Raw genomic sequence first — 26681 nt, 5'->3', positions numbered from 1 at the left:
ACTTACGCATTGCATAGTTTGGAAATCTTTTAAAAAATCGAATTTAATATTTATTTACGACACTATTATTTTTTAGGTGGCCGCGGTAGCTCAGTGGTAGAGCGTTCACCTCTGGTGAATGAGGTTCCGGGTTCAAACCCTTCTCCCGCCAAGTGAACTTTGTGGTGGACAAACACCATGTGCGTGGGTTTCCTCGGGTTTCTCCCGTTTCCTCCCACTTTCTTCATTTCATTCATTTCTCATTTCCATCGTGTCCTTTATCCTAGCCGGCATAATCGTGGGACGTAAAACTCCAAAAAACAATTATTTTTTTAGATTTGTAGCTAAATTTGATTACTTGCAACACTATCAAGTCATATATAAAACAATAAACAATATTGATTATAGATACAGTATGTAACTTTGTAATTCTTAAGTTTTCTGTACTGCAGTATTTACTAGCATCTCTGCAAACAACTTATAGAAGTAATTAATTCACTAATATTGAATGTTGCTTATATCATTGCATAGACCTACACTGTTACTGTTTATTCTTTCATGTGGTTCGGATTCCACGTTAATCAGTAGGTCCCGTCTCATATAGCCTCGCTGCTGAAAAGGACGTTAAACTCAAAATCAACTCAACTGTTTATTCTTATTTTACTGTTTCAAATAGAAACTGAGTTCTTATACTAAGGTTTAACGTGGGCTCCTTCGTGGCTAAGCGGTTGACGTACGTGCCTTTGGCGTGGGAAACTCGGTCGGAGCTCATGTGGTTCGAATTCCACATTAATCAGTAGGTCTGCGTTTTATATAGCCTCGCTGCTGAATGGGACGTTAAACTCAACATCAAAATGAAATGAAATGAAATCTTTGAGCTTTACGTCCCACAATTATGCCGGTTAGGCTAAAGGAGACGGTGATTATGAGAAATGAGTGAAATGGTGGAATGAAGAAAGTGGGAGCAAACGGGAGAACCCCGAGAAAACCCACGAGCACAGTGTTTGTCCACCACAAAGTCCACAAGGCGCGAGCTGGGATCGAACCAGGTACCCTAAGCACCGGAGGTGAACGCTTTACCACTGAGGCACCCATCCCCGAACTCAACATCAACTAAACCAAAGGTTGTCGTGATGAGTTGGATATGAATCACTAATTTATTGCTAAAAATAATGTTGTGTGATGCTTTGGAGGAAGTGTTCCCAATTCTTAGCTTTCCCCTCGTCTCTCGTATCTTCCACAATGACCACTGTACGGGTGGGGTAGTTCAGTAATAGAGCTCTCATCTCTGATGCATAAGGTTCCTGGTTCAATCAATACCATATGTGAGTCGAGTTTGACCGGACTCGTATACGTAAGGTTTGGAGAGTTTTCCGATTTTCCCGACATCCTGATTCCATCGATTCCTTTCAAAATATTTTGCTTTCATTACTATGTAATCTTGTCTCCATTAGTCTAGTGGGCATAACAAATGGCATAAAGCTGGAAGATCTCACTTCAGTCCCTTTTAACAAGTTAACCCAAAATGCTACTGTTCCTAGTCCCGGCGGGATTTACGGAATCTGAAATAGTTCCTCACTTACAATACAATTATTTGCATGAAATATTTTTCTCAGAAACGATTTTTTTATAATTGTCTTATAGTTCAATGTAAATTAGTACAGACTATGAGTAATATACCACTGTCACGATCAAGGACTTCTATAAAACATCAAAACTATTTAACCAACCGTGCAAAATATGTGCTGTCTACTCTATTTGACTATCTCGCTTTCTTTTTCCTTTCTTTTCTTTTTCTTTCTTTTTTCTTTTCTTTCTTTTTTTTTTTCTTTTTTTCGTTTGGAGCTGAAATGCACAACACTCCCTTCACAACTTTGCCAATGCCCTCAACAGCAGGCAATTCTGCGTACAGTGCTGCCACATCGGCAAGATCAAAATTCCGTTTGGTGATCTACTTTTTTTTTCCCCTCCGCAAACAATTCTATACATTGACAAGCAAAGAGAGCAACAAGTCAATGACGATAATAAATTAGCATAACTGTTTGAGTCAAAAAATGTCTTAATTGGTACTCATCCAATACAAAATAAGTGTAATTATGCCGAAAAAAATTGAAGAAAAACTGTAAAGTATGACCGATTCATCATGCAGTACTCAAAATAAAAGTCATGTATTTTTGCCAATATTAGTAACTTCGTTAAAATGATATGAGGCAACATTGTTTTATAATGTCTATGGGCTAAGTCGTTGTACCGGAGTGGCAATCAGGGAAGAGTTTTTGGTAAATTATCTAGGCATTTTCTTTTTTAGAAATTGATTTAAACTTCTCATAGTTTCTTACTTTCCGTATCTATAAGAATATTTAATAATATTGTTGTACATTAATTTCTTGTACGTGTTTTGATGTTTCATTAGCAGAAGTAGGTTTTGAGAGGTTGATTACGGATTGATATGTTTGTTAATAGGGCAATTAATGATTTCCGATATTTATTGTGACATAGCAGATGTATTTTCTCTCCGTATTATTACATTGAATTTTGATTCATTCCACGATTTGTATTATACAAATGGATTCTTGCATTTATGTGATTAAATATTCACATTATATTTCATATTAATTAAGCAGGAAGAGAAAGTCGTTTATGTGTAATCAATAACTTTTGCTTCATGATTTCCACTTCGGAATGGTATAGTATTCTAATTGTAGGAAAATTATGCTAATGGTTATTATTATTCTACAAGCTTATTATGAAATTTTCATGTAGTAATTGAAAATCTATTTGATTTACACCAGTATTTAGTGCAAGGATTTTTGAAATTCGTAGGAATGCCGTTAAAGAACTCTTGTTTTCGAAAAATTACAGATTAAATGTGTAAATACAAAGTATATCTAAGGAAGGTAATAGTATACATGAGAACCCCCTGTCTTCCGTGTGCGAGGATACTTCATATTATATATTTATACGTTACCAAATTAAATCACTGCGTTGTCTTCATTATATGTGCTTAACATTATATTTTTACTTTCTAGAATAAATTTTGTTGATTTCGATTCGAAAAATGTTAAATATTTTTAAATTTATATCATGATGCAGACCAAAATCCTTGTTGCATATAATGTAATGCGCTATAGCATATAAAGTACAAGGGCAAATAGGTACGTTCTTTTTTATTTTCGTATCAGTGGATAAGTAAATGAAAGTGGGTTTGTTACCCCCTTTCTAAGTTCGTAGATACTCAATGAATAATCCCTAAAAGTATGAGCATCCAGCTTCTTCTGGAACTCAGACGGTCTTACGTATACTATATCCCTAAGGAATTTACTTACCGAAAAACAGATAGCCAAAGCAATAATATAGAAATCCTGTAAGCTCATTACCATGCAGTCATTCACAGGAGTACTGTAAATACTGTACTTATTTTATATGCACTTTCCCAAGCTATTTCAAGACACAGTAACTTCATGTAGCGTCCGGGGAGCACGGTGGCTTAGTGATATAGGCTTAACCTCTGATCTGAAGGGTTCCTGGTTCGATCCGAAATCACGTGAAGTTGTGGTGGATAACATAAGGTATTTGCGTTTTCTCGGTATTTTAAGTGTCTTACTTTGTTCCATCAGTTACTTCATAAACGTTCCCTTTCATTAGTCATTCGTTTACTTTAACTTCAAGACCATGAACATTGAACGTTAAATTAACGATTCTTTTTTCTTTTGGGTGTGGGACGGTTCTAGAATGCTGGTTCGCACACAGGTGAAGGTGGGTTAGTAGCCAAGTTGATTCCTTTCTTTATCAATACTCAAATCACATAGTAATGCCCAGCAAGTGAAGCCGGGCTAGTATGGACGTAGATTTCTTTCTTTACTACAAATCAAGGCATGTCATCCAATTTTTGGATTTATGGGGGGGGGGGGTTAAAATAAAAATTTCGGGTAAAGTTCCAAAGTTGGTCGTCCGTTTCTAGCAAAATTTTGAAAATTTGCCGGGAAGAAATAAATAATTTGCTTGTTTGTGTGTTTAATAATACGTAGGAAGAGCGAAAGTTGTGTTTATTTTTTTATATAACAGATTATAAACATGAAACTATTTGGCAAGCGGAATTACTTCGCGCAAGGTTACAGCACGATTTGGTTGTGGGAAAATAACGAACATTTACCTTCTCTGAACATGGCTGCAGGTGTACAAAAACGCTCCATTTGGTATCCTTACGCAGAGATGCGAAATTGCACTCTATTAATTTTAGCAAAATGTGTCAAAACTTCCCTAATCCTAAGCTAATCTGGCGCTACCCTACCTTAGTCTACTCTACCCTACAATTTTATACCCTTTTAAAGCGGTCCTAAAAATTGATGATTTTTAAATTTTCGTGCTGTTGTTATGTGTTTTAAATCGAAAACCAGGCGGACGACCAACATCGGAATAAATGCCAAAATTTTCTTACTTTCTTGCTATATTTTCTGTGGTTCAGGTTAGGTTATATTAGGATAGGCTAGGTTAACTTTGTATTGGTCCCCCCCCAGTTCCAGAAGTATACCCAACTCAATGAATGCGGGGAGCTCCTCGGTGGCTAAGCTGTTAGCGTACGCACCTTTGGAGTGGGAGACCCGGGTTTGATTCCCGGCGGGAGCTCATGTGGTTCGGATTCCACGTTAATCAGTAGGTCCCTTCTAATATAGCCTCGCTGCTGAAAAGGACGTTAAACTCAAAATTAACTCAATGGAGGCGGACCAGTGTTCTAGAACCTTGTGTTTGGCTATTGGTTCAAAAAGGCGTGCTGTATATACTTTTTAGCAACGAATTAAAAAGAAGTAGAGGTTTGTTAAGGTAGGGTAGATTAGTTTTTTTTTTTTTTTTCTGGTTCCCTTGTTTTCTTTCTTTCTTCAAGTAGCGTCTGCACTGTTGGCACTCAGTCTTTCTATGCTGCACGACTGCCTTCTTCAGCCTTGTGCTTCCTCGTAGCTAGATTATAGGCCTACAGTCTTTGGCATGGGGACCAGATTCGATTCCCAGCTGGGGGGCGCGGTGGCTCAGTGATAGAGCGTTCACCTCTGGTGCTTGGGGTCCCTGGTTCGATCCCAGCTCGCGGCGTGTGGACTTTGTGGTGGACAAACATCGTGCTCGTGGGTTTTCTCGGGGTTCTCCCGTTTCCTCCCACTTTCTTCATTCCAACATTTTCATTCATTTCTCATCTTCACCGTCTCCTTTAGCCTAACCGGCATAATTGTGGGACGTAAAACTAAATATTTCATTTTTTCATTTCGATTCCCAGCTGGAGCTCATGTGGTTCGGGTACCACTTTAAGCTATAGTTCCATGTTTTATGTAGCCTCGAATCTAAAAATCAGGGTTGGCAAAAACCATGGTTTTTATTAAAAAAACCAAATAAACCGGTTTTTTTTTTTGTTTAAACCAGGTTTTTATGGTTTAAATAATTTGCTGTATATATTCATATCATATATGGACAGAAATAAGTTTGTTTCGCCTTGATGTTATTATGCGACAACCGAGTTACGCTGGAAGGGGTCACATAAGCTTAAAGCGGAATAAAAACCGCTTCTCGAGTTACATCCGAGAGAAATTGTCCTCCATTTGAACTCGGAACCAGGACTAATTGGCCACAAATGCGATACGTCTGCCGACTCACTCACGAAGGAATCCTGATAAAAAAAACGTTGTACTGATCTCTGTCAAGAGTCATTTCAGAAGGACAAAAAGATAAACAGTTACACAACTGAAACCATTACACAGAATTACACATGAACAATTTCAAAGTACTACGAAGTACAGAAGAACTAATTTAATTCAAGTTAGTTAATAACGACTTTTATTGGTCCAAATTAAAGAAATACACCGACTTAATCTGCATATCAATAAGAAAAGTGAATAAAGATACGAATTATTTGAGTCCACTTTGGCTCAGACTCATTTATACATAAATAGATACCAAAGATACTTATTTCACTAAATGCCTCTCGTGAGGTCTGTATGACCCCCCCCCCCCCACACACACACACACACAAAAAGTACGGCATTTTCGATGTATTTTATCAATAGTAAACATTGAAACGAAACAATATTTAGAATTTTTCTTCGATTGCAATTACATAACAATAATAACTACAAAAAAAAAAAAAAAAAAAAATCACAAAATAAACGTTTATAAACTTATTTTAAAAAACGTTGCTTTTGTAGTATAATCTTTTTGAGTAATGAATGGGGAATTTAGGTCTGAATATAATACGAATAATATACGGGAGTGAAACGTGATAACCCACAAATGTGTGTTCATCAAGATTTTACAAACACTTACATTTTTACGAACATTTTTTGTTTTTTGGTTTAAACCAGTTGGTTTTTTTTGAAAAAAACAGCTGGTTTAAACCAGCCAACCCTGCTAAAAATCGACGCTAAACTCAAATCTAAAAATCGGCTAAGGTTCCGCTGCTGGTGGCCTCTGATGACAGCCACATTAACCTGTTTTCAGTGTTGTATTACTTATTAATTACATTGTTATTTTAATGAACTTAGCCACAAGTACTCCTGTTTCATTTTTTTCTGTCACTTGTAATTGTCATTCAGAGATATTATTTATTTTCATGCTCTCATTGCTTTTCACTAAATATGTTTGTATCTGTATTGCAGTTATGATTGGCAAAAGTAGTACATTTAAATTGTAAAGTGTTTCAAACTCCTAACTATTCGGAAACGAAAACAATGAATTTTTACATTGTCACTGTCAGGAAGGATATAACAGGGCTCATAGCGCGTCACTTTTTTAACTAAAAGTTACTTTTTTTAAAGTTCGTCACTAAAAGTTACTCTTTTTCAAATTTGTCACTAAAAGTTACTTTTTTGGGAGGTAAAGTTACTTTTTCGTGTGATATATATATATTTTTTTTTTATTGGCAGTTTTCTAAGAGAAATATAAAAATAAATGGGAAAAAACAGAAACTTGTTACTCATTACTCTTCTGAAAGCTTCAGTACTTGCTGCCACATGTGAAACAGTCAGCTTTATTCTCACTCCAGCCTTTATTCTTTGTAAAGTACAATGGATGCTTAAGCTCTCAAGGTTTGGTTGAGAACCCTTTTGTGTCTATTCTTTCTTCTATCATAATAGTCTTTAGTTTTCTCTCGTAATATGTAACGCTCCGCTCAACGTTGTGTGTGTGTGTGTGTTTGTGTGGTTCATCATGTTTGTCTTCTGTTATGCTTCTTGTATGTTCTTTTTAAGAGTAGGTGAGGAATTTGAATATTTCATGACTTTGAGAACTTGCAATGCTAAGTTAAATATAATGTCTCGGATAAAGAAATTCGGAAATAGGCCAGAACTGGTTTCAGTTACTCAGAAGCTTCTTACATCTGCTAAGCCTGCTTACCGTAACTACAAAGCATACTTAGAAAACCTAAGAAAGGAGGAAACTCAAAAAGAATAAGTAAAGAAGAAAAGATGAAACAAAACAACAAACAAAGAGAGGTGATGGGGAAATTGACAAAGGAAAAAGGGGGCATGATGAGATTTTGGTCACTTTTCGTGTACTTTTGGTCACTTTTCAACTATTTACAAGAGACCAGATCACTATGAGCCCTGATATGACTTCCCCCGCTAGTTTTCTTTAAGTGTTTCCAACTAGCACTATAAGTAACCCTCTAATGAATTGTTATCATAGACTATCTTAAACTATGGTATTATGTTAATAAACTTAAAGAGGGAGAGAGCTTGGGAGCGAAGTCCACAACAGATTAAACTATTCTTTCTTAACTATACGCACTTTCGCTGATCTTTTGTATTGTAGCTTTAGTTAGCTTCAGTTATTTAAGTTTCGCTTCGCTTTGCTTCAACCATACCACAAACATTCCCCCGACATTTAAGGAAAAAGCAACGGAATGTCCATGGGACATCTGATACACATTCAGTGGATGTTCATGAAATGTCAAAAAATACAAAACGCTTACGAAATCTCTCCTGACCTGTACTAGATTGCCATTCGAAGGGATACATATTTTGACCCCATGGGTTAAGCGGTTGCGTGGAGTGTGAGTTGGGATAACTTGCGCCTAAGACACCGGGTGGAGTCAGGTGATGGCGGGGGCAACGCCGAAGACATTGCCAGTTTGCACAAAGCCATGTGGTCAGGGAGCGTTCCTAGTCACTAAAGAGAAGGTCTCGGACAGCTCGCAGCGGCGTTTCCACTACTCACATGTCAGCTTTTTCAATGTATCTATGGCAGTTTTTTTAGTGATGGTTGGTAACACTAGCACCAAAATTGGAGTTGCCTTTTCCCTTCGCGGACCGCAGTAGCTCAGTGGTAGAGCGTTCACCTCTGTACATGGGGTCCTTGGTTCGATCCCAGCTCGCACCAAGTGAATTTTGTGGTTTTTTCCCGTTTCCTCTCACTTTCTTCATTTACAATTTTTCTTCATGTCTTACCATCACCGTTTCCTTTAGCCTAGTCGGCATATACGTGGGACGTAAAACTTAAGATTTCATTTTTGCCTTTTTCCTTCGCACGTGATAATAAACTTCAGGGGCCATTTCATGATGGTTCCTTTATAACTTAACACAAACGGTTGTGAAGAATCCGAAAGCTATCGGACACTTAAATCCTTAAGAATCCCAACAAGCATTTCTTAGATATCCAAGGGATGTTGTGTCATTATAATAGATGTTTATGAATTATTCCTTGCACATTCAAGTGATATCCAGTCAATGAATATTGGGATATCCATCTTCTCCGTTAGAATCTTGTGCAAATCCATCCATACATCCGGTTGTGTGCGGATGTGATTTTTATTGGGATTTATTGTGGAACATTTTGTGGTTCTTTGGGGAATAATCAAGGCATGGCTTTAGGACATCAAAATATAGGCTATTTGAAGCACATCAAATTGCATTCATAAAGTACGTCTTAACCTTGTTCGTTAACATGCAACTTCAGTTTCCTGTCCTTCCGGTTTACATATTTTCTCTCTATTACTGCAGCATATACTTCCTATATCAGTTAATGAGACACTAAGCTTAAAACTGATACATTATGCTCTATTGCCAGTTTACCTAATATAGCCTCAATGTACATCTTACTATAGTCCACAATTAAAGTTTATTTTTCTTCCTAATTACTCAGCCTACAGTGATCTGATAACCTTTTTTTTCTGATGCTTAAATTTCATCTTTTTCTGTAAATTTTGTTTTTCGGACCGCCATCTCCGGTTCTTGACCCAAAATTCTTCCTCCGTCGTTCTCAAGCCTTTTTTTTTTTTTTTTATTGGATTTCGTAACAAATTCCTCGTGTAAACATGTGCATTAAACGTGGAAATTCAAACATAAAACCAAAGTTCTTAATGTATTAATTGTGTTTCGTGTTCATATATTTATTCATTGTATGATAGCCCCTCAATTGTTCAGGCTAGCCTACTTTGTATATGTGCAGGATCTGGATGCATTTCGGCGAACTGAGCAGGATATGTTGTAATTATCTTCAATTATTGGTAGTAAATTTACCGTTTGCGGTAGTTTGCCGGGTGAGAAGTGTACCCTTTCATATTACCCGTCGTTTTGCCATGGATGAAAAATATGCGAGCAGGGTTGCTGTCCAACTGAAGAAACAAAACCTTATGACTCTTGTCGTGTTGTGGTGATTGCAATAAACAGGCGCATAAAGTGTCTTGTACTTGCTTTGTTAAGTCAGACAGAAAAACAAACAAAAAATAAAAAAAAGGTCAGACACACATACGGGTTCACTTTTTTTTTTTTTTAGAGAAGTGGTATCATAAAGAAAATTTTCCTGTACTATTTCCACAGTTGATGGACTTGAGCAAAATAGCGGCCAGGTTCTGGATATTTAAAATACTATCCCGGTATTCACTTGTTGTGACTGGGAAAAACAGGTAAAGTCCTTTCAGGATTGTCAGTGGTTGAGATCTATCCCATAATCCCAAGTCGACACTCAACCACTGAGCCCAAGGCTGATCTGTAGGCATTATTATTATTATTATTATTATTATTATTATTATTATTATTATTATTATTATTATTATTATTATTATTATTATTATTATAGTATTTCGGGTTTTTTCTTTTATTTTAAGCGTTCCGACTATTGACTCAATTCTCTTTAAAGTACTGCTCTAGTCCCTGAATTCAAAGGACAATTCAAGATATTATCTTTTTAATCAAGACGTATGGGTTCGACACTTCGGTAGTATCGATCATTTTCGATTATTTTCACATGTCATCATATTGTATGTAACAAGTTTGGTTAAAATTACTCCAGGTATCCTGGGCTAGAACATAACCACATACATACACACACACACACACACACATATATATATATATATATATATATATAAAACACATCCCTATTATCGCAGCCACTCTCTACTCTTTCCTGGGAGGGGGTCCGCGGTGGCTCAGTGGTAGAGTGTTCACCTCTGGTGCTTGGGGTCCCGGGTTCGATCCCAGCCCCCGCCAAGTGAACTTTGTGGTGGACAAACACCGTGTGCGTGGGTTTTCTTGAGGTTCTCCCGTTTCCTCCCACTTCATTCCACCATTTCACTCTTCATCACCGTCTTCTTTAGCGTAACCGGCATATGCGTGGGACGTAAAACTCAAATATTTCATTTCATTTTTCTTTCCTGGGAACACTTGATCCTTTCCCCAACACCTATCCGCCAGATTGCTGTGTATATGTGAAGAGCTCCATTGCTTATAATGTCCCGCTTAGCTATACACGACGATCTGCCATGCCGGATTTTAGCATGGAGATCTGGTTGTTTTTGCTTGCAATGTCTTTCTATCCTGTCCGGCAATTCGCAGTCGCCGTTCACGGCAGTTCGCCGGATAATGAGAAAGGGCCTTAAGAGCATTGATTTTTGGGAACTATTACTATATCGAACATGTTTCTTACAGTATATTAATGTTTTACTTCGCTTGTTTTCTGAATTGGGTGAATTAATAACCACCTTAGACTGTATTCTTACACGTGAAATGAAATTTAGTAGTATCAACGTGCTATTCCTTTTGTGCTGTAGTAGGCAAATTGGTTTCGGATTTTCTTTTCCTGAGCGTGGTCTTGAGTTCTATTCTCAGTGGGAACACAGTTTGTATTGATCCAGCATCGTGAAGCAATTAAAAAACTAATTAATGAAAGATACAAAACATTACGGCCATAGGATTCGATGTGCCATATTGCAATTAATAAATCCTTATCACGCTAATCAGAATCCTTCGTGAGCTGGAATTCTGGTAAGAATAACAATAATACATACTCAGAAGACAAGTTGGAAAAACTGAGACAGACACTTCGGGTTAAATTATAAGGAGTCCTCCAGAGAATTACGAGGATCAAAACAGACGAACACTAAAACTTCCGTCGTGGCTATCTTGTTAGCATACGTACCTCCGACACAGAGAACTTGATTTGATTCTCGGTGAGTGCTCATGTGGTTGGAATCTGACGTTAAGCTGTAGATCCTTTAACTGTAGTTGTATGTAATATAGCCTAGGTATTGTAAAAGGGACGTTAAACTTCAAATCAGCTCAGTTAAAGAAACTAATACTGAATCTTAAGCTAACGCCTGAGAGTATATAAGGAACCAGGTTATTTTAGAGGTACGTATTATCCGCTTCAGGAATGCCGAAATTTCAACGGGAATCGTTACCTTTGTCAGCGTTTTTCTCAACACATAGTGCTGTTTTAATCACGTCTTATGGCTCTCATTTTTGAATTTAAAAAAAATATATTGCAGGTATGGTTAAGCGTTCCTGTACCATTCTGGAAACAAAAGACACAAACGATACAATGATGGACAAATTATAACAAACATAACAGCTTCAAATACACTAATATTCCTTTCCATTCACTTCTTGTGGTTTCAGTTACGTTTTGAAAGATGGGTAGTAGACAACGAAAATAAACTTCACCCTGTAAAACCTTTTTGAGCAAATTTCAGACTTCGTTGCGTACTAGTCGTCAAGATGAAGAGATCTTTACCTGCTTGTATATGGGATATTCTTATCTCACTCATTCCTATTCTGGTGCTAACCACCCATTTAGTGACAATTGTATCATCCCACAGAGTATTCGGCACATTTTGTAAAATGTTCAGAATACTCAGACTTCAAAGAACGTTTCGAGTCGTAAATATCTGAATCAGGTTTTAGTCTATATTAAACCATATTCTCACTTTAATCTGAAGATTGGAGTAGTTAACGTGCTCTAAAGTTTCTTTAAATTTTTCCTGTTTGTCTTACAATTATTGCTATTTTGTAATTAATTTTATATATATATATATATATATATATATATATATATATATATATATATATATATATATTGCTATTTAATCTTGTAGTATTTTCACGTTCTGTTTGAATTTTATTTTGTTTTAAAGTCATGTTTTCACTTGAACTTTTTTTTAGAGGTTTCATTTGAATTTTTAATGCACAGAATGTGTCGGCCACTGGCGTTATCGTGACGGGAACAAATAACCCCCGTGGTGAAGTTCCCATGAAATACTCAGTAATAAACCAATCAATCAACTAAATAGTAGGAAAAAAGTTTTACTTCCGCATTTGACATTGTTTTTTGGCGGATTGTTACGGAGATAGTTCCGTGAGTGGTGTATGAAGTTCATAGTGTTAAAAAGACTGAGTTAAGTAGATAAGGTAAAAACATTAACATCTCAGCTATTTTTGTTGCTGGAAGTACGTGACATTGAGAATAGCAGTTTTAATTTGGGAAAATGAGAGTACTAAATTAATAAACTAGACCTGATCTTAGAGCCGATGAAACATTCGTGGTTTTCTGTTTCCCGATAATAAAATTTAGTTGAATGATTAACAAATATGCTTCTGATGCAGATAGTTATCGCATTGTTTAGATCATGCATCGACATGTGTGTTTCAAAAATCTGCCCTTGCGAGAAACTGTAGGCTATCGACCATCACACCGTTGCTATCAAACTGAGCAGACTGTGCAAGTAGCCTCTCAGAGTTATAATGGTAGGCGGCTGAAAAGTTCTGCTAATCCGGCAATGGGATTGGCAGAGTGTTGTGTTCTGTGCTCCCTGCCCAATATTTGCATCATAAGCCAAACACCCAAGCAAGCAGTTCTTAAGTATACAGTTACAGTGCATCGATGTCTGTAGATTTCCAAGGTAAATGCAAGGAAATTTGACCCTTCAGTCCATGTACGATAAAATGGTTTCGTTTCTCCATGTGATTACTCTCAGTGCGTTCTGTTTCTGTATGTGTTTTTCTTTGAATGAGAAAAGTTTGTTGCTTTTAGATATGTGTGCGCGGGGATGGACCTTCGGTTTCGTTGCTCTGAGACTTATTTTAGGTGGAAGTTGTTTACATTCACTGCCGTGCACGGATAACGGTTCCGACTTTCTTTGATTAAAAAGTGATAGGATTTAAATGTATTAAATTTTCCGTTGTTTCTTCATAATATTTAAGACTGCTGAGATGGTACTTTCAACATTAGATAGTACTCAAAACACTGGTATGAATGGTGCTTTAGATTCCTAACGCTCCTGGAAATTAAGATTTCCAATTTTTAATTTTCCCTTTTATGAAGTTGACGTCTTTGTCTTCAGTTGATAGTCAACTGAAGATTATATATACCTCTATTTTTCCTTTCTTCATTACATAATGAAGCTAAGGCACTTTGTAGGTTTTTCTTCTGAAAACATTGATCATTGGTTGTACTCAACGACCGTTTGAGTTCACTCACGGAGCATTTTTTAATTCAAAAAATAATTTAAATTGTTATGTATTTCTGACTACTGAAACCGGGATCCTAATATAATTAGCTTTTGTCATCGTATTAAATAAGCTAAATCGTTGGAAATCATTGACTTAAGTAAAAAAAAAAAAAAAAAAAAAAGTTCATACCATGTCATTAGTGTGAACTATAGTTCATTTAACAATGCAAGTTGTCATGCGTATCTTGAATGATTTCCTTTAGACGGATTAGTTCAAGAGGACGGTGAATTTCACGATTTATGTATATTCTGAAATCGGTGATAAACCTATTAACGAAGAACTAAATATTGGTGTGCTCATTGTACCTACCCTAGCGTAAGAAAGATGACGGAGTTAAGATGAGAGAAAAACGTTGCTACTCATTGTGTTGTGGCATAACTATAGATGCAAGGGCTCGGAAAAAACCGGCTTTTTTTAAAAAAAAATAGTTTTTTTCTGCTTCGCTTTTTTGCTTGGGAAATTTTGGGCTTTTTTTTTTTTTTTTTTTTTCAAAATGTTGCTTTAAATTGATAAAGCAGACTTTGTTTCACTTCTCTACAGCACAAAAACTCAATTAGTGGTTGATGTAGGTAATAATATAAAACCTAAAATAAACCATGAATTTCGAAAAGATTTTTTTTTTTTTTTAATAACATTTACATTATGAATTCCTAAGGATAAACCAGTAGATGTAATAATTTTTTAACCTCGTATACACAAAAGGAAGTACTTTTATTTTTTTTAAAAAAAAGATACACAAAAAACTAGCAAAATTGTATGTAGTATTTTTACTTCTTTATATGATAATCTTAAATTGTTGGTTTCGGGTGGTTCTGCACATTCTTGAAACTTTAAAGTTTTAACTTTCATATACATTGTATGGATATTTCGAACAAATTTTTCATTCATTTATCACATACGTAATAATCTGTTACCACCTATTAAGTGCTTCGGATCTGCAAAATCGGTAAAATTCCGAATTCTATAATGCACTGACTGTTCCTTAAGTTTGTTTAGAATCGGGCAAGTGCCGAATTTTCTGTTTATGGATCATATGAGTAATAGACCGTTCATCTGATCGTTCGGTTTCCTAGGCTTATAACCATCATCACGGTTTACCCATTCCTGAAGGTTTCTGAATTTTTAACAACAGGAATTCAACTTTTTTATACATTTAAGAAGAGTGGAAAGAATCAATCACTGTTTCAATTCAAAAGGCGACAAAACTTATTGCAATAACTAGCGAGACATTTCTCTTAACATTATATAACAAGATGATTATATTACATACGCAGATGAAATTATTGGAGATTATCAGTGTGGATTTAGGGAAATCGACCGGATATTTACTATTCGATAAATACTCGAAAAGAAATGGGAATATATTACTCAGTACATCAGCTGTTTATTGATTTTAAAAAGTTTACGACTCGGATAGGAGGGAAGTATTGTACAATTCTTACAAAATTCGGAATACCGAAAAAGCTAGTTAGATTAATTAAAATATGTTTAAATGAATCCCAGAGTAAAGTCCGAGTAGAAAAATTCTTGTCCATGAGCTTCAACGTCGAGAATGGTCTGAAACAAGGAGATGTGTTATCACCATTATTATTCAGCATTGTTCCGGAGTACGCCATAAGGAAAATTAAAGATAGCAACCAGGCCCTAGAGCTGAATGGTATTCACCAGGCTATGGCGTATGCTGATGATGTAAATTTAATAGAGAATGATAGGAGAACAATAGAAAGAAATGCATAGAACTTACTAAACGCTTGTAGCGACGTTGGTTTAGAAGTAAATTCAGAGAAAACTAAATACATGGAAGTTCACCGGGATCGTAATACGACAAATTGTGGATGCGTTAAAACATCAAATAATATTTTCGACAAAGTGGATACTTTTAAATATCTATGATCAATATTACTAGACCAAAATCATATCCACAAATAAATTAAATGTCGACTGAAATCAGGAAATTCGTGTTATTATTCAGTTCAAAATATTTTGTCGTCGCGAATTCTGTCGAGAAATTTAAAGCTTAAAATATATAAAACGATAATCATGCCTGTTGTTCTGTATGGTTGTGAAACATGGTCGTTTGCGATGAGGGAAGAACGCAGACTGAAAGTATTTGAAAATAAAATCCTGAGACGAATATTCGGATACAAGAGGAACGGGAATGGGAGAAACTTCATAACGAAGAACTGCATAATTTATACGGTTTACTAAACGTTGTGGTCATCAAGTCTAGGAGGCTCAGGTGGGCAGGTCATTCAGCCAAAATGGAAGAAGGTAGGAACGCTTTCAAAGTTTTAACTGGAAATCTAATCGGAAATCGTCCATTAGGAAAACCTAGGGGCAAATGGGAGGATTATATTAAGATGGATCTCGCAGAAATAGGAATACAAAGTAAAGACTGGATCCAGTTGGCTAAGGATAGAAGTCAGTGGAGAGCTTTTGTGAACGCGGCATTGAACCTTCGGATTCCATAAGCCATAGAGAGAATATATTTAAGTTAAGCACAACTGGACAACAACCATGATTGAGTGCTTAGTTTTTGCACTTCTATCGGAAAGTCCGGGATTAAACCCCGAATTCGAGCATTTTGACAAAAGTTTTTCTTAATTCTATCTGTGAATGTAGAGATAGTGCGTGTACTGTGAATCCTGGCCGACTTCCTTTATCGTTTTTAAATCGTTGCTATTACTAATTACCAGCATTGACGGATTTGCGAAGGGGTTAGGGTGGAGATGTCTTACAGATTGAAGCCTGTATCCCAAAATTACGGAGTTTCTAAAACAATCGAAATATTTGTTATGCCCTTACTCACAAACTTCAAGCTCTCCTTAAATAAAAATGAGGTATTTTTAGAAAAACTACTCATTAATATGGAACCCCCGCCCCAAATACTTTTCTAAATCCGCCCCTGATTATCAGTATAAAATGGTCTTCAAGGTTGTATCCGGAAGATTATTGCTGAATACAAACAAAACGAAATATTAGTTATGCCTATACTCATAAACTTCAAGCTCCATGCCTACTCATAAACTTCAAGCTCCTCCCAAATAAAAATTAGAAAATTTTAGAAAAAACAAACATTAAGCAGAGAAACACCTCCCAAAATACTTTTTTGAATCCACTACTGATTATTTCTAAAAACTGTATTCAAGGTTGTATCCGGAAGATTATTGCTAAATCATTGCACAGCTACAGTATAACAAAAATGTGGAAGTACGCTCTGACAGATATACTGACAAATGTACGCTCTGACGGATATATTAAAAAACGTAAGTTTAAGTTATGTGCTAGAAGCTAGAGTAGGCCTACTAATCTCTACGAAATGAAACACGGATGACTAAAAAAGAAATGACGTAGAGAAGGAAAAAAAAATGTCGATAACTCAGAAGTTGAAATAAAGTTAAATATCCTCTACAATTGCTCTTAAATACCACGTACTGTATGTTTACTTGAATTCATAAAACATGTGCTCCATCCATCATAATGGTGAATTCCAGAGCGAAATATGGTATTTAGGTCATGAAATCTTATTTAACTTTAGAGTATACTATAAGAAAGCTATTTAAATAGAAAAATCATGAAAATGAAAAAAGCCAAAATTTCCAAAATTCTAGTTTTTTCCCAAGAGCCGGCTTTTTAGGTGCAAGAAACCATCGATTCAAAAAAGCCTGCTTTTTTTTGCATCTCTAGGCATAACAGTCATAAATTGTAGGGAATAGTATAGGACCGAGTTCTTACTTATCTCAGATTTTAAATATTTGCAAAGATCGGGTCTGTGCATTCATCAGCCACGTTAAAAACAAACTGAATCCTGAGAAATACATAACCCGCATAATAACGTTCCTGTAACTGTGCTTGTAGAGAATTATTCCGGACAATTGTTACGCTATGTGCTACTAATATCGCTCAAGTTATATTAACGCACCAGATCCTCAAATTTCAGTGCCTTCCTAGCGGGAATCGAATGCGGAACCACATGCACCAAAGAAGCACGCGCTGGCCATTAGACCAGTGGGGAGGGCCGTGTTGTCTTGTTAAGAGTACAATTCTAGTTGTCTCTACGCTTACTTGCTCATGATGTAATGGCCGGTAATTTGTCCGCCCTCTCACTGGTTGATAATAACTCCTAAATTAAATTTTTACTACTTCTGTACATCATACGTGGTGATTGATTTTGTAACAATGTAAGACCGAAATGCGCTAATAGCATTGTTTATAGTCTTCTTTTAAACGTTCTAGCTAACGTTATTTGTAGCAGCATAAAGTATCTCCCGAAATTTAAGTTTAGTTCGAGTGCACGAAGTTTCGGGTTTTATTTTCTGTGGGAACACATCAAATGCACTACAATGGTTCATATCTCATTTCATATCTTGTCGTATATAGCTTCACTGCTGACAAAGGGCTTAAATACAATCAAGGATAATTAATATATGTAGTAGTCCGGATGGTAGAGACTGATTCTGCTTTATGGACATTCTTTTCTCCAACAACGAATGGTTGAGTCAAATTCGGTGTTGTTTGAAGAGAAGGTAATTTTAATTTATATATACAACTTAACAGAGATATAAGGGTAGGCTAGTGGGCAGTATTTTTTATTCCGCAAACTCTAGGTCGCTGGTTCGAATCTGAGGATCTGCCATTCAGACTGAAATTATTCCAGAGTTTCCTTAGGTCTACCAAGCGAATGCTGGGATGGTTCCGTTACATGTAGGCTCGGGGAACTTCCAGTTTTATTATTATTATTATTATTGATTGTTAATAATTCCAATGTAAATTGGATTCACTAGGCTGTTTGTTAAATAAAGACATTTAATATTATTAGTGGCTCCCATTAATACTTAGAAAGGCTGGTAGTTTGAATGATTTCTTGAATCTGTTTCCTCCTTTTAACAGGGTGACCGTCGTGTGAGTGGAAAAAAAAAATCGGTAAACGATGGATGACGACATCCAGGCCATCGACTCTCCAACTCCCAGCCCAGTTATTCTTCCTCCACGAGGTGATCCTGATATCATCTCTACAACCATGGGTATGGCAACACCTCAGGGCTTTGGTGGAAATCCATTAGTGAGACAACAGCCACCTCAATCAAAATATGCACAGTTGCTTGCAGTTATAGAAGAGATGGGAAAGGATATCAGGCCTACGTATGCTGGCAGCAAAAGTAGTGCGGAGAGATTGAAGCGAGGTATTGTTCATGCTCGTATTTTAGTCCGTGAGTGCCTTATGGAGACGGAACGTAGTGCACGCCAATGACCCTCGGGATCATTGGACGTGTCGTTTGACGCAGTTTTGCACGGTTTGCTGGAGGAATATGCGCATAAAAAGTAAAAGTTTTTAAATAATACATATCTTAAAAAGCAACGTGTGATAGGCCTACTGTTAAGAGTGTATATTTATTTTTAAGAAGAACATTTATTTCATCAGAAATATATATTCTAAATTTAAACTACCTACAGGAAATTAGCACTACCAATATATATATATGCCTCAGAAACATATTTGCTTATCAAATTATATCAGGTTTGCATGCTTTTCATCTCACCTGTTTTTAAAAGTAGATTTTGGTTTTATCGAAAGCTACTTACAGGAAAATAAGAGAAATAAAATGTGATTTGTCTGTGACGTAATTTTTGAGAGTTACAAGCAGCGGACTGGCGAATTAAGATTAATGCATTGTGAAGTGATAATTGGTACAGTGCAATACGAGGAAGTCTGAAATTGGAAAATGACGAGAAGCGATGTTTTAAGGACAGTGACGACATTTCGAATGATTAATGTGGAACCGTGACCTTGTATATCAATATGGGATACTTGAAATACAGATTGATTTATTTTTGATAATGAGTGGTAAATTATATAAGTTAAAAAAAAAAAAAAAAATACTAGAATGTGAGAAATATGTAGTGTAGGTAATCGTGATCTGTGTATCTTTTATAGATTTGTGATGAATTTTTCCATGAGCTATTAGCAAAGAAAGAAATATTGACCAAATCAATGATCGAAGTACGTGTGCGTGTGTATATACGAGTATATATATATAATGGAGGCTTCAAGAAGGAAATAAAAAAAGACACTGCCTTTCATTTTGTCTTTGAAATAGAAATGTAATTTGATTACTAAAATTTTCTAGACTGTTCTCTTGATTTTCGATATTATTTATGACGAAAAGATAACTTATTGTGGTAGATTTGATAAAAGATATTTTATACTTGCAATGGGAATGGTTACTCTAGTGCGACTTCGTTCAGTATCTATCATCATCATTTTGATTGTCAAAAGTTCTGAAGGATCTTGTAAGATATCAAATACAATTCCTGGAACACTCAGCGATCTACTTATACATGTCCCGAATCATTAGAGTAATCTTTCTCGTTATACATTTAGTTTAGAGGAATGTGCGAGATTCGAGATATTTTACTACAGTCAGTTTCTGTTATAGAGAGATGATGTAAGTCTGTGAGAATCGACAGGCACTGATTGAAAATTTCAATTCAAAATCCAACTGTCACAGTTGGGAAGTTAGGTATTCAGAAGTTTCCGCCCGGTTATTACAAACATTCCAGTCCATTTTTTGTCTTTCAGTGCAAGAGTGCCTGTTTCGTTCAAATATATATGAGATTTATACTTTTAAAAAGTAATCTACTTGCTATTTTGCATTAATGTTTGAACACTACTAACAGAAGTTCTGATATTTTAGTACTAAGTTGACTTTTTGATGTTCCTATTGGTATACACAACCGGCGTGTGTATTATGGAAGTAAAATGACGGATTAGTACAGATTAGACAGTCGTTAACTTGATACATGATTTTCTCTGTTTGTGTTCTTGTAATTCAAAATCATGCTAACCTCAGCTTGCACATTCCTTGACACATTTAGTATAAACCATGGACTGTATGTTAGGTCATGAGACTTCTGAGAAGGTACTGTTGATTGTTATCACGTCTATTTCTACATAACACTTTGCTTCTTGCAATTAAATGAAATGCTAAAATTTTAAATATCAAATATGCAAGCAGTTGAAGTTTACAGACGAAATAATCCTCTTTTTTTTTTTCTCAACATGGGCCCTTATCTTTACGATAAGGCAAATTTTTGATGACGCTTCTATAGGTATCAAAAGTTAATGATCGTAACAGGAAATCATGTTGTACGTTTTAGTCCTAATTTAAAAAGTTTTAAGACACTGAGAGGAAAGATGCTCATTTCTATAACCAGAAGTTCGATGACATCGCTCGCCCTGTACGCTTAGTAAAAATCCAGTAACCTGTAATAATATGGTAGTTCCTGTAGCTCTTATCTATCTCAGTAGGTTTTCCATCATCTTTAATTCATGCTTGCTGTTTTTGGACAGTTCTAGAAAGCAGAATCGTAGGACGTACTGTTAAAATCATAAGGAAATACAAAAAGTAAATGTATTTTGCTTGAACTCACCAGATTTTGGAAAATGCTTCCTCAAATTCTAGGAAAGGTGATAATAAATTGTAAACCTTGAAAAATATAACAAATTCTAAAACTGTTAAACAAGTATTCCGTACACAGATATTCTTATTTTTTCTCTAATATATCTTTCAAGTGGATTTATCAGATGTTGATTTGTATTTCAATGTCTTTTTTTTAAAAAATAGATTTGCACTGTTTTCGTTTTGTGATTATTTTTCAGATAACTTGTATTTTGGTAAAACTGATTTTTTAGTCGCACAAACTGGATAATCAATAGATCTTTCTTACGTCATTTGATTTTGATTTTTGCTGTGATTTCTTTTCTGTGGCGTCAAAGGTGTCTTAACGAAGCATAAGTTTGAATAAACACTTCTTGATTTTTTTAAAGCATATATTGAAGGTATTTTTTGCTGATTAAATTAATATTTTCAAAAAGACTCATATCAGATTTATTTTTTTTTTTTTTTTTTTTTTTTCCAGATCAAGATTGAGTCATATAGATGTTACGTATATGCTGCACGGTACATTGATTAGATTAGAATTTAACGTCCCGTTCAGCAGCGAGGCTATATGAGACGTGGACTTAAGCCTAACATGAAATCTAAACCACATGGTATCTCACCGGGAATCGAACCCGGGTCTTCCGCGCCAAAGGCGCGTACGCTAACCATATAACCCAAGCAAGTTTTGTTTGATACGTAGAGTAATATATATATATATATATATATATATATATATATATATATATATATATATATATATATATATATATGTCTCACTAAAAAGGGAAAACTGCTCTTTAGCCACAGAAATGACAGACAGATACCTTTCGGTTTACTCCGCACTTGAAAATAAAAACAAGAGAGAAAAAGAAAAAAAAAATTATTTCGATGAGAATCATCTATCGAACGTAATGAAAACCTCATTTTAGCTTAGAGATACCTATAGGATATCTATGCAAGCATTTTTCCGAGATGTTCTTTTTCAGTAACTGTTTAGTCAAATGAGACAGAATAAGTTCTGTCATATATCGATTTGTTTTTACTGGTATCTTACATCAACACCTTGTAGGAAACTGCATCCAGCTGAAGTGAAAGAGTTAAATCCTGTATGCTCTGCAGTCTCTCAAGTTAGATTGTGGTCTTGCATTCAGATATTATTTATGGGTATTATTTAATTTCATTGGAAACAATTAGAGGTCTTAGACCTACATGTACACACCATTGTCATGAGTATTATGCCATGATTGGCAAGTCACTTTTTGCAAATTGGGAAACTTTCGTGTTCTGTGGTTCTCAACTAACCTCTGTCACTTTGCATAACAATTATCCATTTTTGTACTGTTCATCGATTGTAACGGGTCTCCCTATTTCACCTTCCATAACGTTCTCTAGAATACAATTTAATTCTTCAGTCAGTTTCTTTCCCTCTTTTAATCATCTCCAACTTCATTCCTTTTTTTCTCTAGATTCTATCACTTAGAGAGACGCAGAAGTTTAGTCAGTAAGGCGTCTACCAGCCAACTGGGCGGGCGGATTCGATCCCCTTTAGAGGCGGAAATTTTTCTCGTTCTAGTGTGGGTCTGAGGTTCACCCCAACCTCTTTGAAATGGTACCTAGGGCAGTGTGGGGGAAGTAAAGGCAGCCACAGCGTAGTCTTGACTATATCACCTCCATGAGTGCCTTTACCTCCATACATAACTCCTGGGCCTTCATGGCTTGCCCCCAAAAGGAGTGAGCTTTAAATTTTTTTTTTTTTTTTTTTTTTTTTTTTTTTTTTTTTACGCCATTGGTTTTCCATTCGACTCAGTCAGTTCTCTCCATTCTCCACTCCGAAATTTCAAAAACCTCTAGCCATTTCTCAGAGCTTTTGTATTGATCCACGCTTCCATTCACGAAAGACTCTGATTCTTATTGTTTCATCTGTCTTTAGGTGGAGAAATATACCTTGTTAACGAAATTATAGCGAAAAATATTTTTATCCTAAGTAAAGAGATCGAGAACAAATGACGTACGATTAGATCTGCTGTTGGGTTCTGTTTGTAGTAACTTTGTCTTTTGTGAGTATGTTCGATTGCTCAATGGTATTCGAACTTCCAGTCTTATATAATTGAATTACCGAACACGTTCCTGTTAGATAATTTTTGTCTTGCATTGTATATGGGTTTTTAAACACTTAATGTGAAGGTACACACTGTCATGTCCTTTAGATGTTGGTATTTCTTACATATAGTTATCGCTTAAAATGTATTATCATTTAAATAAATAAATAAGAGAAGGTCGATTAGGAGAGCAGGGTAACGCATATATGTAGAATAGAAACGACAGTAAGATGTTTATGCATGTTTACCAGATTTCAAGCTTGCACGGTGGCTTAGTGAAAAGCACTCACATCTATTGCGAGGGGTTCCTGGTTCGACCCCAACTTACGTGAGTTTGTAGTAAACAACATTATGGTTTTGAATTGTCTTAGGTTCTTCCGTTTCCATCCACATTCTCACTTTATTAATTATTTTATAATAATTCACTTCCATTAATAATTCGTCTCCTTTAACCTAAGGGTATATGAGTGGAACGTTAAATTAAAGATTCCATTTCATTTGTATTTAACAGATTTCACTATAATTGTGAGCATATTTAATAATCGTCGTATTAGGTGTTTATTTTGCTGTAAAAAGTAGAAATCAACATTAATATTGCTTTCTTTTTAGTTTGTAGTATAATGTCCCTTCTCAGCACCGAAATAACATCTCCTGAGATGTGAGCACGAGCCTTGTGCACCAAAAGATCATTATCCACGGGGAGTTCATAATAATACGAATCGAATAACATTATTCTCGTGAGATCTTAACAGTGTAAAAGTTCGTTTCGTTGACAACTAAACGCACAACAGTTGATCAGATTTATATCTATGCATTTCGTACCATGCACATATCCATTTCTTCCAGCGTCTCAAGAAGTCTCATGACCTTTATTGTCAATAAAATGATTAAAATAAATGCGGATAGCTCGTATAAACTTGAAAATTTAATTCATATCATACTATGTTGAATGGCATATTGTATGCATCCCAAGTCACAAACAAAAAAAAAAAAGTGATATGTAATATTGTGCATGTGTGTGTTTGACCTTAATGAGTATTTATTATGTTATATGTGTAAATAGGTTTTGACGTGAAATAAAAACTGACTTAATTGTTCAGGCATTGGAAGTAGTCAGTATCGTGATCATTGTATGGACTACTTATAAATAAAAGTATTCTTTCATTAACTATAATGAAAACTCATGTGTTGTGTATACGATAATCATAGAAACTATTTTTCCAAATCGTAAATGTGTAGTATACATAGCATAGTTGTGATCATACGACAAGTAATAATTCCAAAATTATGAAATACCTTAGTCATCAACTCGCTACGAATCAGGATATGTACTATGCAGTTTTTGAACATTTTTTCAATTTTGCATGAAAAGAGATAACATATTTTCACATGTATATATGTATATTGAATACAGTAATTTATTTAAGACAGTATGTACTGATACACATTACCTGATTGATAGATCATACATGAAAGATTCTTGTGGTTGTGGTACATCTAAGACTATAATGTGATTTATGAATGAAATAAGAATGATGAGTTACTTTGTATTATGCAATTAAAAGTTGGAAAATTGTGGTCTGAGAAAACTTGTAGCTGTACGTACATTTATTGTTGGATTTTGAAATACATAGCAATGCTTTGTAAAATGCATCAGTAATTGTATTTTTTTTTCTTGTATGAAAAAGTTTAATTTATTGCTACAAATGTAAGTTATTAAAGAAATCAATGCTATTTTTGTGTTTTTTTTTTTCTTTGTAAGACGTTATTTATGAAAACTGGCGTTAAAATACTGTCCAGTACCATGTAATAACACGAATATTGAATGACATTATTACAAGGACCTGAATAATTGCATAAAGGATATACAAGAACCCAGTGGCGGCCGGTGGATTGTGTTTTCGGGTGTTGCAGTATGAACGATCGGGGATAGAAGATATAAACTGGACTCATTGACTACCTGCTTAAAGAAATAATAAAAAAAAATAATGCTGAACATTTTATCCGATTAGTCATCTTAATTAGTAAATCCATTCTCCTCTCTTTAATTAGAGCAAATATGTCTAATATATGCTAGTTGAACTCTGGTATTTTTATTATCAGGTCTTTTTCCACGGAAGGCATAACCAATGGTGATAAGGTGCCTTCCATTCCAACTCAGGCAAAAATAAATAAATAAATTTGTACCATCACCATCTCAGATATTGTTGAAACTTTTTTTTATAGCAACTAGACATGTTTCTAAGAGACCCATATTTTTTTTTGTTTTGTCGAAAAAAAAATCCCGCCAAGTAATGGGCCATCAAAGACGGGGAGTACAATTTATGAATTGTAGAAGACATGGAAAATGGCCAACTTCGGAGTTCCACCATTCAGCTATGGAGACAGGTAGAGTTATAGTTCTTGTTGTGGTATGTACATAGGGGTATAAATAAACTATATTTTATTATAGTTTGGTTTGTGCATGCGCGTATCTTTTTCTACATAAATTAATAAATGAACATCAGTTTATCTGAAAAGTCGAAGTTTGCGAATTTTTTTCGAGCACTTCCCGTTCGAATTTTAAAATTCTGTTTACACGGTTGGTAAGATCTAATTACCCGCTTTCCGAAAAAAAATTTGTATCGCTTCTGTGTGCAACCGTTTTGTCGCAAAAAATTCCAGAAATTGTAAAATTTTCAAAAATCGCCATTTTTGGGCGACATTTTCTCGAAAACACCATCTTTTAAAATTCTGAAATTTTGTCGTATGGTTCAACTTTACATGAATAATAAACACACCAAATACCATTCTCGACCAATGCTTCATGAATTAACTATAGCCTTTTGAAGTTGGCGAAGTTTCGTTAACTTTGATGTCACAGTTAGCAACACTGGAAACAGTAAAAGTGCAATGATTTGATGATGTTTGTGGTTCACATTCCTTAAATGAAGAATAAAAGGTTTTCCTGACTGTTTTTATTATTATTATTATTATTTTGATCAAAAAGACTCTCTCAAATAGTAAAATGAGCCTCCTCCCTTTTCCGTTTTTTTTTTTATTATTTTTTTTTTTTATTTATTTATTTATTCCGAAGTAATCTGAGATGGAAATTACGATTACGAAACACACAAATTTCAAGTTCACTTAAAATGGTCTCCGGAAACAAAATTTCACTGATTTTTTTTTTTTTCTACATGAACCAATCATTTGCTTGCTTGGTATCTTCTTCGCTAATAGCATGTAAACCGTGCAGATGCTCCAATAGCTGTTGATGCACCCACAACTCGTCCAGGGGTCGATAGTCCCCCCTCCCTCCCAGAAAAAGAAAGTTTCTTATTTTATATATAAATAAAACTCCCCCGAGTTTTTAGCTCTTAAAAGTAGCTCTAAGCACCAGTATTACCCTCCTTCCC

General features: G+C 35.3%; 2 protein-coding genes across 2 annotated transcripts in view; both read left to right on the top strand.

The window, feature by feature from the left end:
• The first annotated feature begins 1850 nt into the window (after positions 1–1850).
• The window catches only part of LOC145664630 (diphthine methyltransferase), a 70136-nt gene continuing 45305 nt past the window's right edge, over positions 1851–26681 (top strand). The window contains exon 1 of the mRNA XM_081731464.1: positions 1851–2258. The gene's annotated coding sequence lies outside the window, so the exon portion shown is untranslated. The remainder of the gene's footprint in view (positions 2259–26681) is intronic.
• On the top strand, positions 2520–25020 carry LOC145664631 (cyclin-dependent kinase 2-associated protein 1-like). The gene is made up of 2 exons (XM_081731465.1): positions 2520–2664; positions 18636–25020. The coding sequence occupies exon 2, from the start codon at positions 18676–18678 to the stop codon at positions 18994–18996; it is 321 nt and encodes a 106-aa protein (XP_081587591.1). The 5' UTR covers positions 2520–2664; positions 18636–18675; the 3' UTR covers positions 18997–25020.

This window comes from Thermobia domestica, chromosome 11 (genome assembly GCF_964235325.1).
Source record: "Thermobia domestica chromosome 11, izTheDome1.hap1.1, whole genome shotgun sequence".
Taxonomy (NCBI): Eukaryota; Metazoa; Arthropoda; class Insecta; order Zygentoma; family Lepismatidae; genus Thermobia; species Thermobia domestica.
The sequence above is the reverse complement of the archived record's forward strand: the minus strand, read 5'-3'. Positions and strand labels throughout refer to the sequence as shown.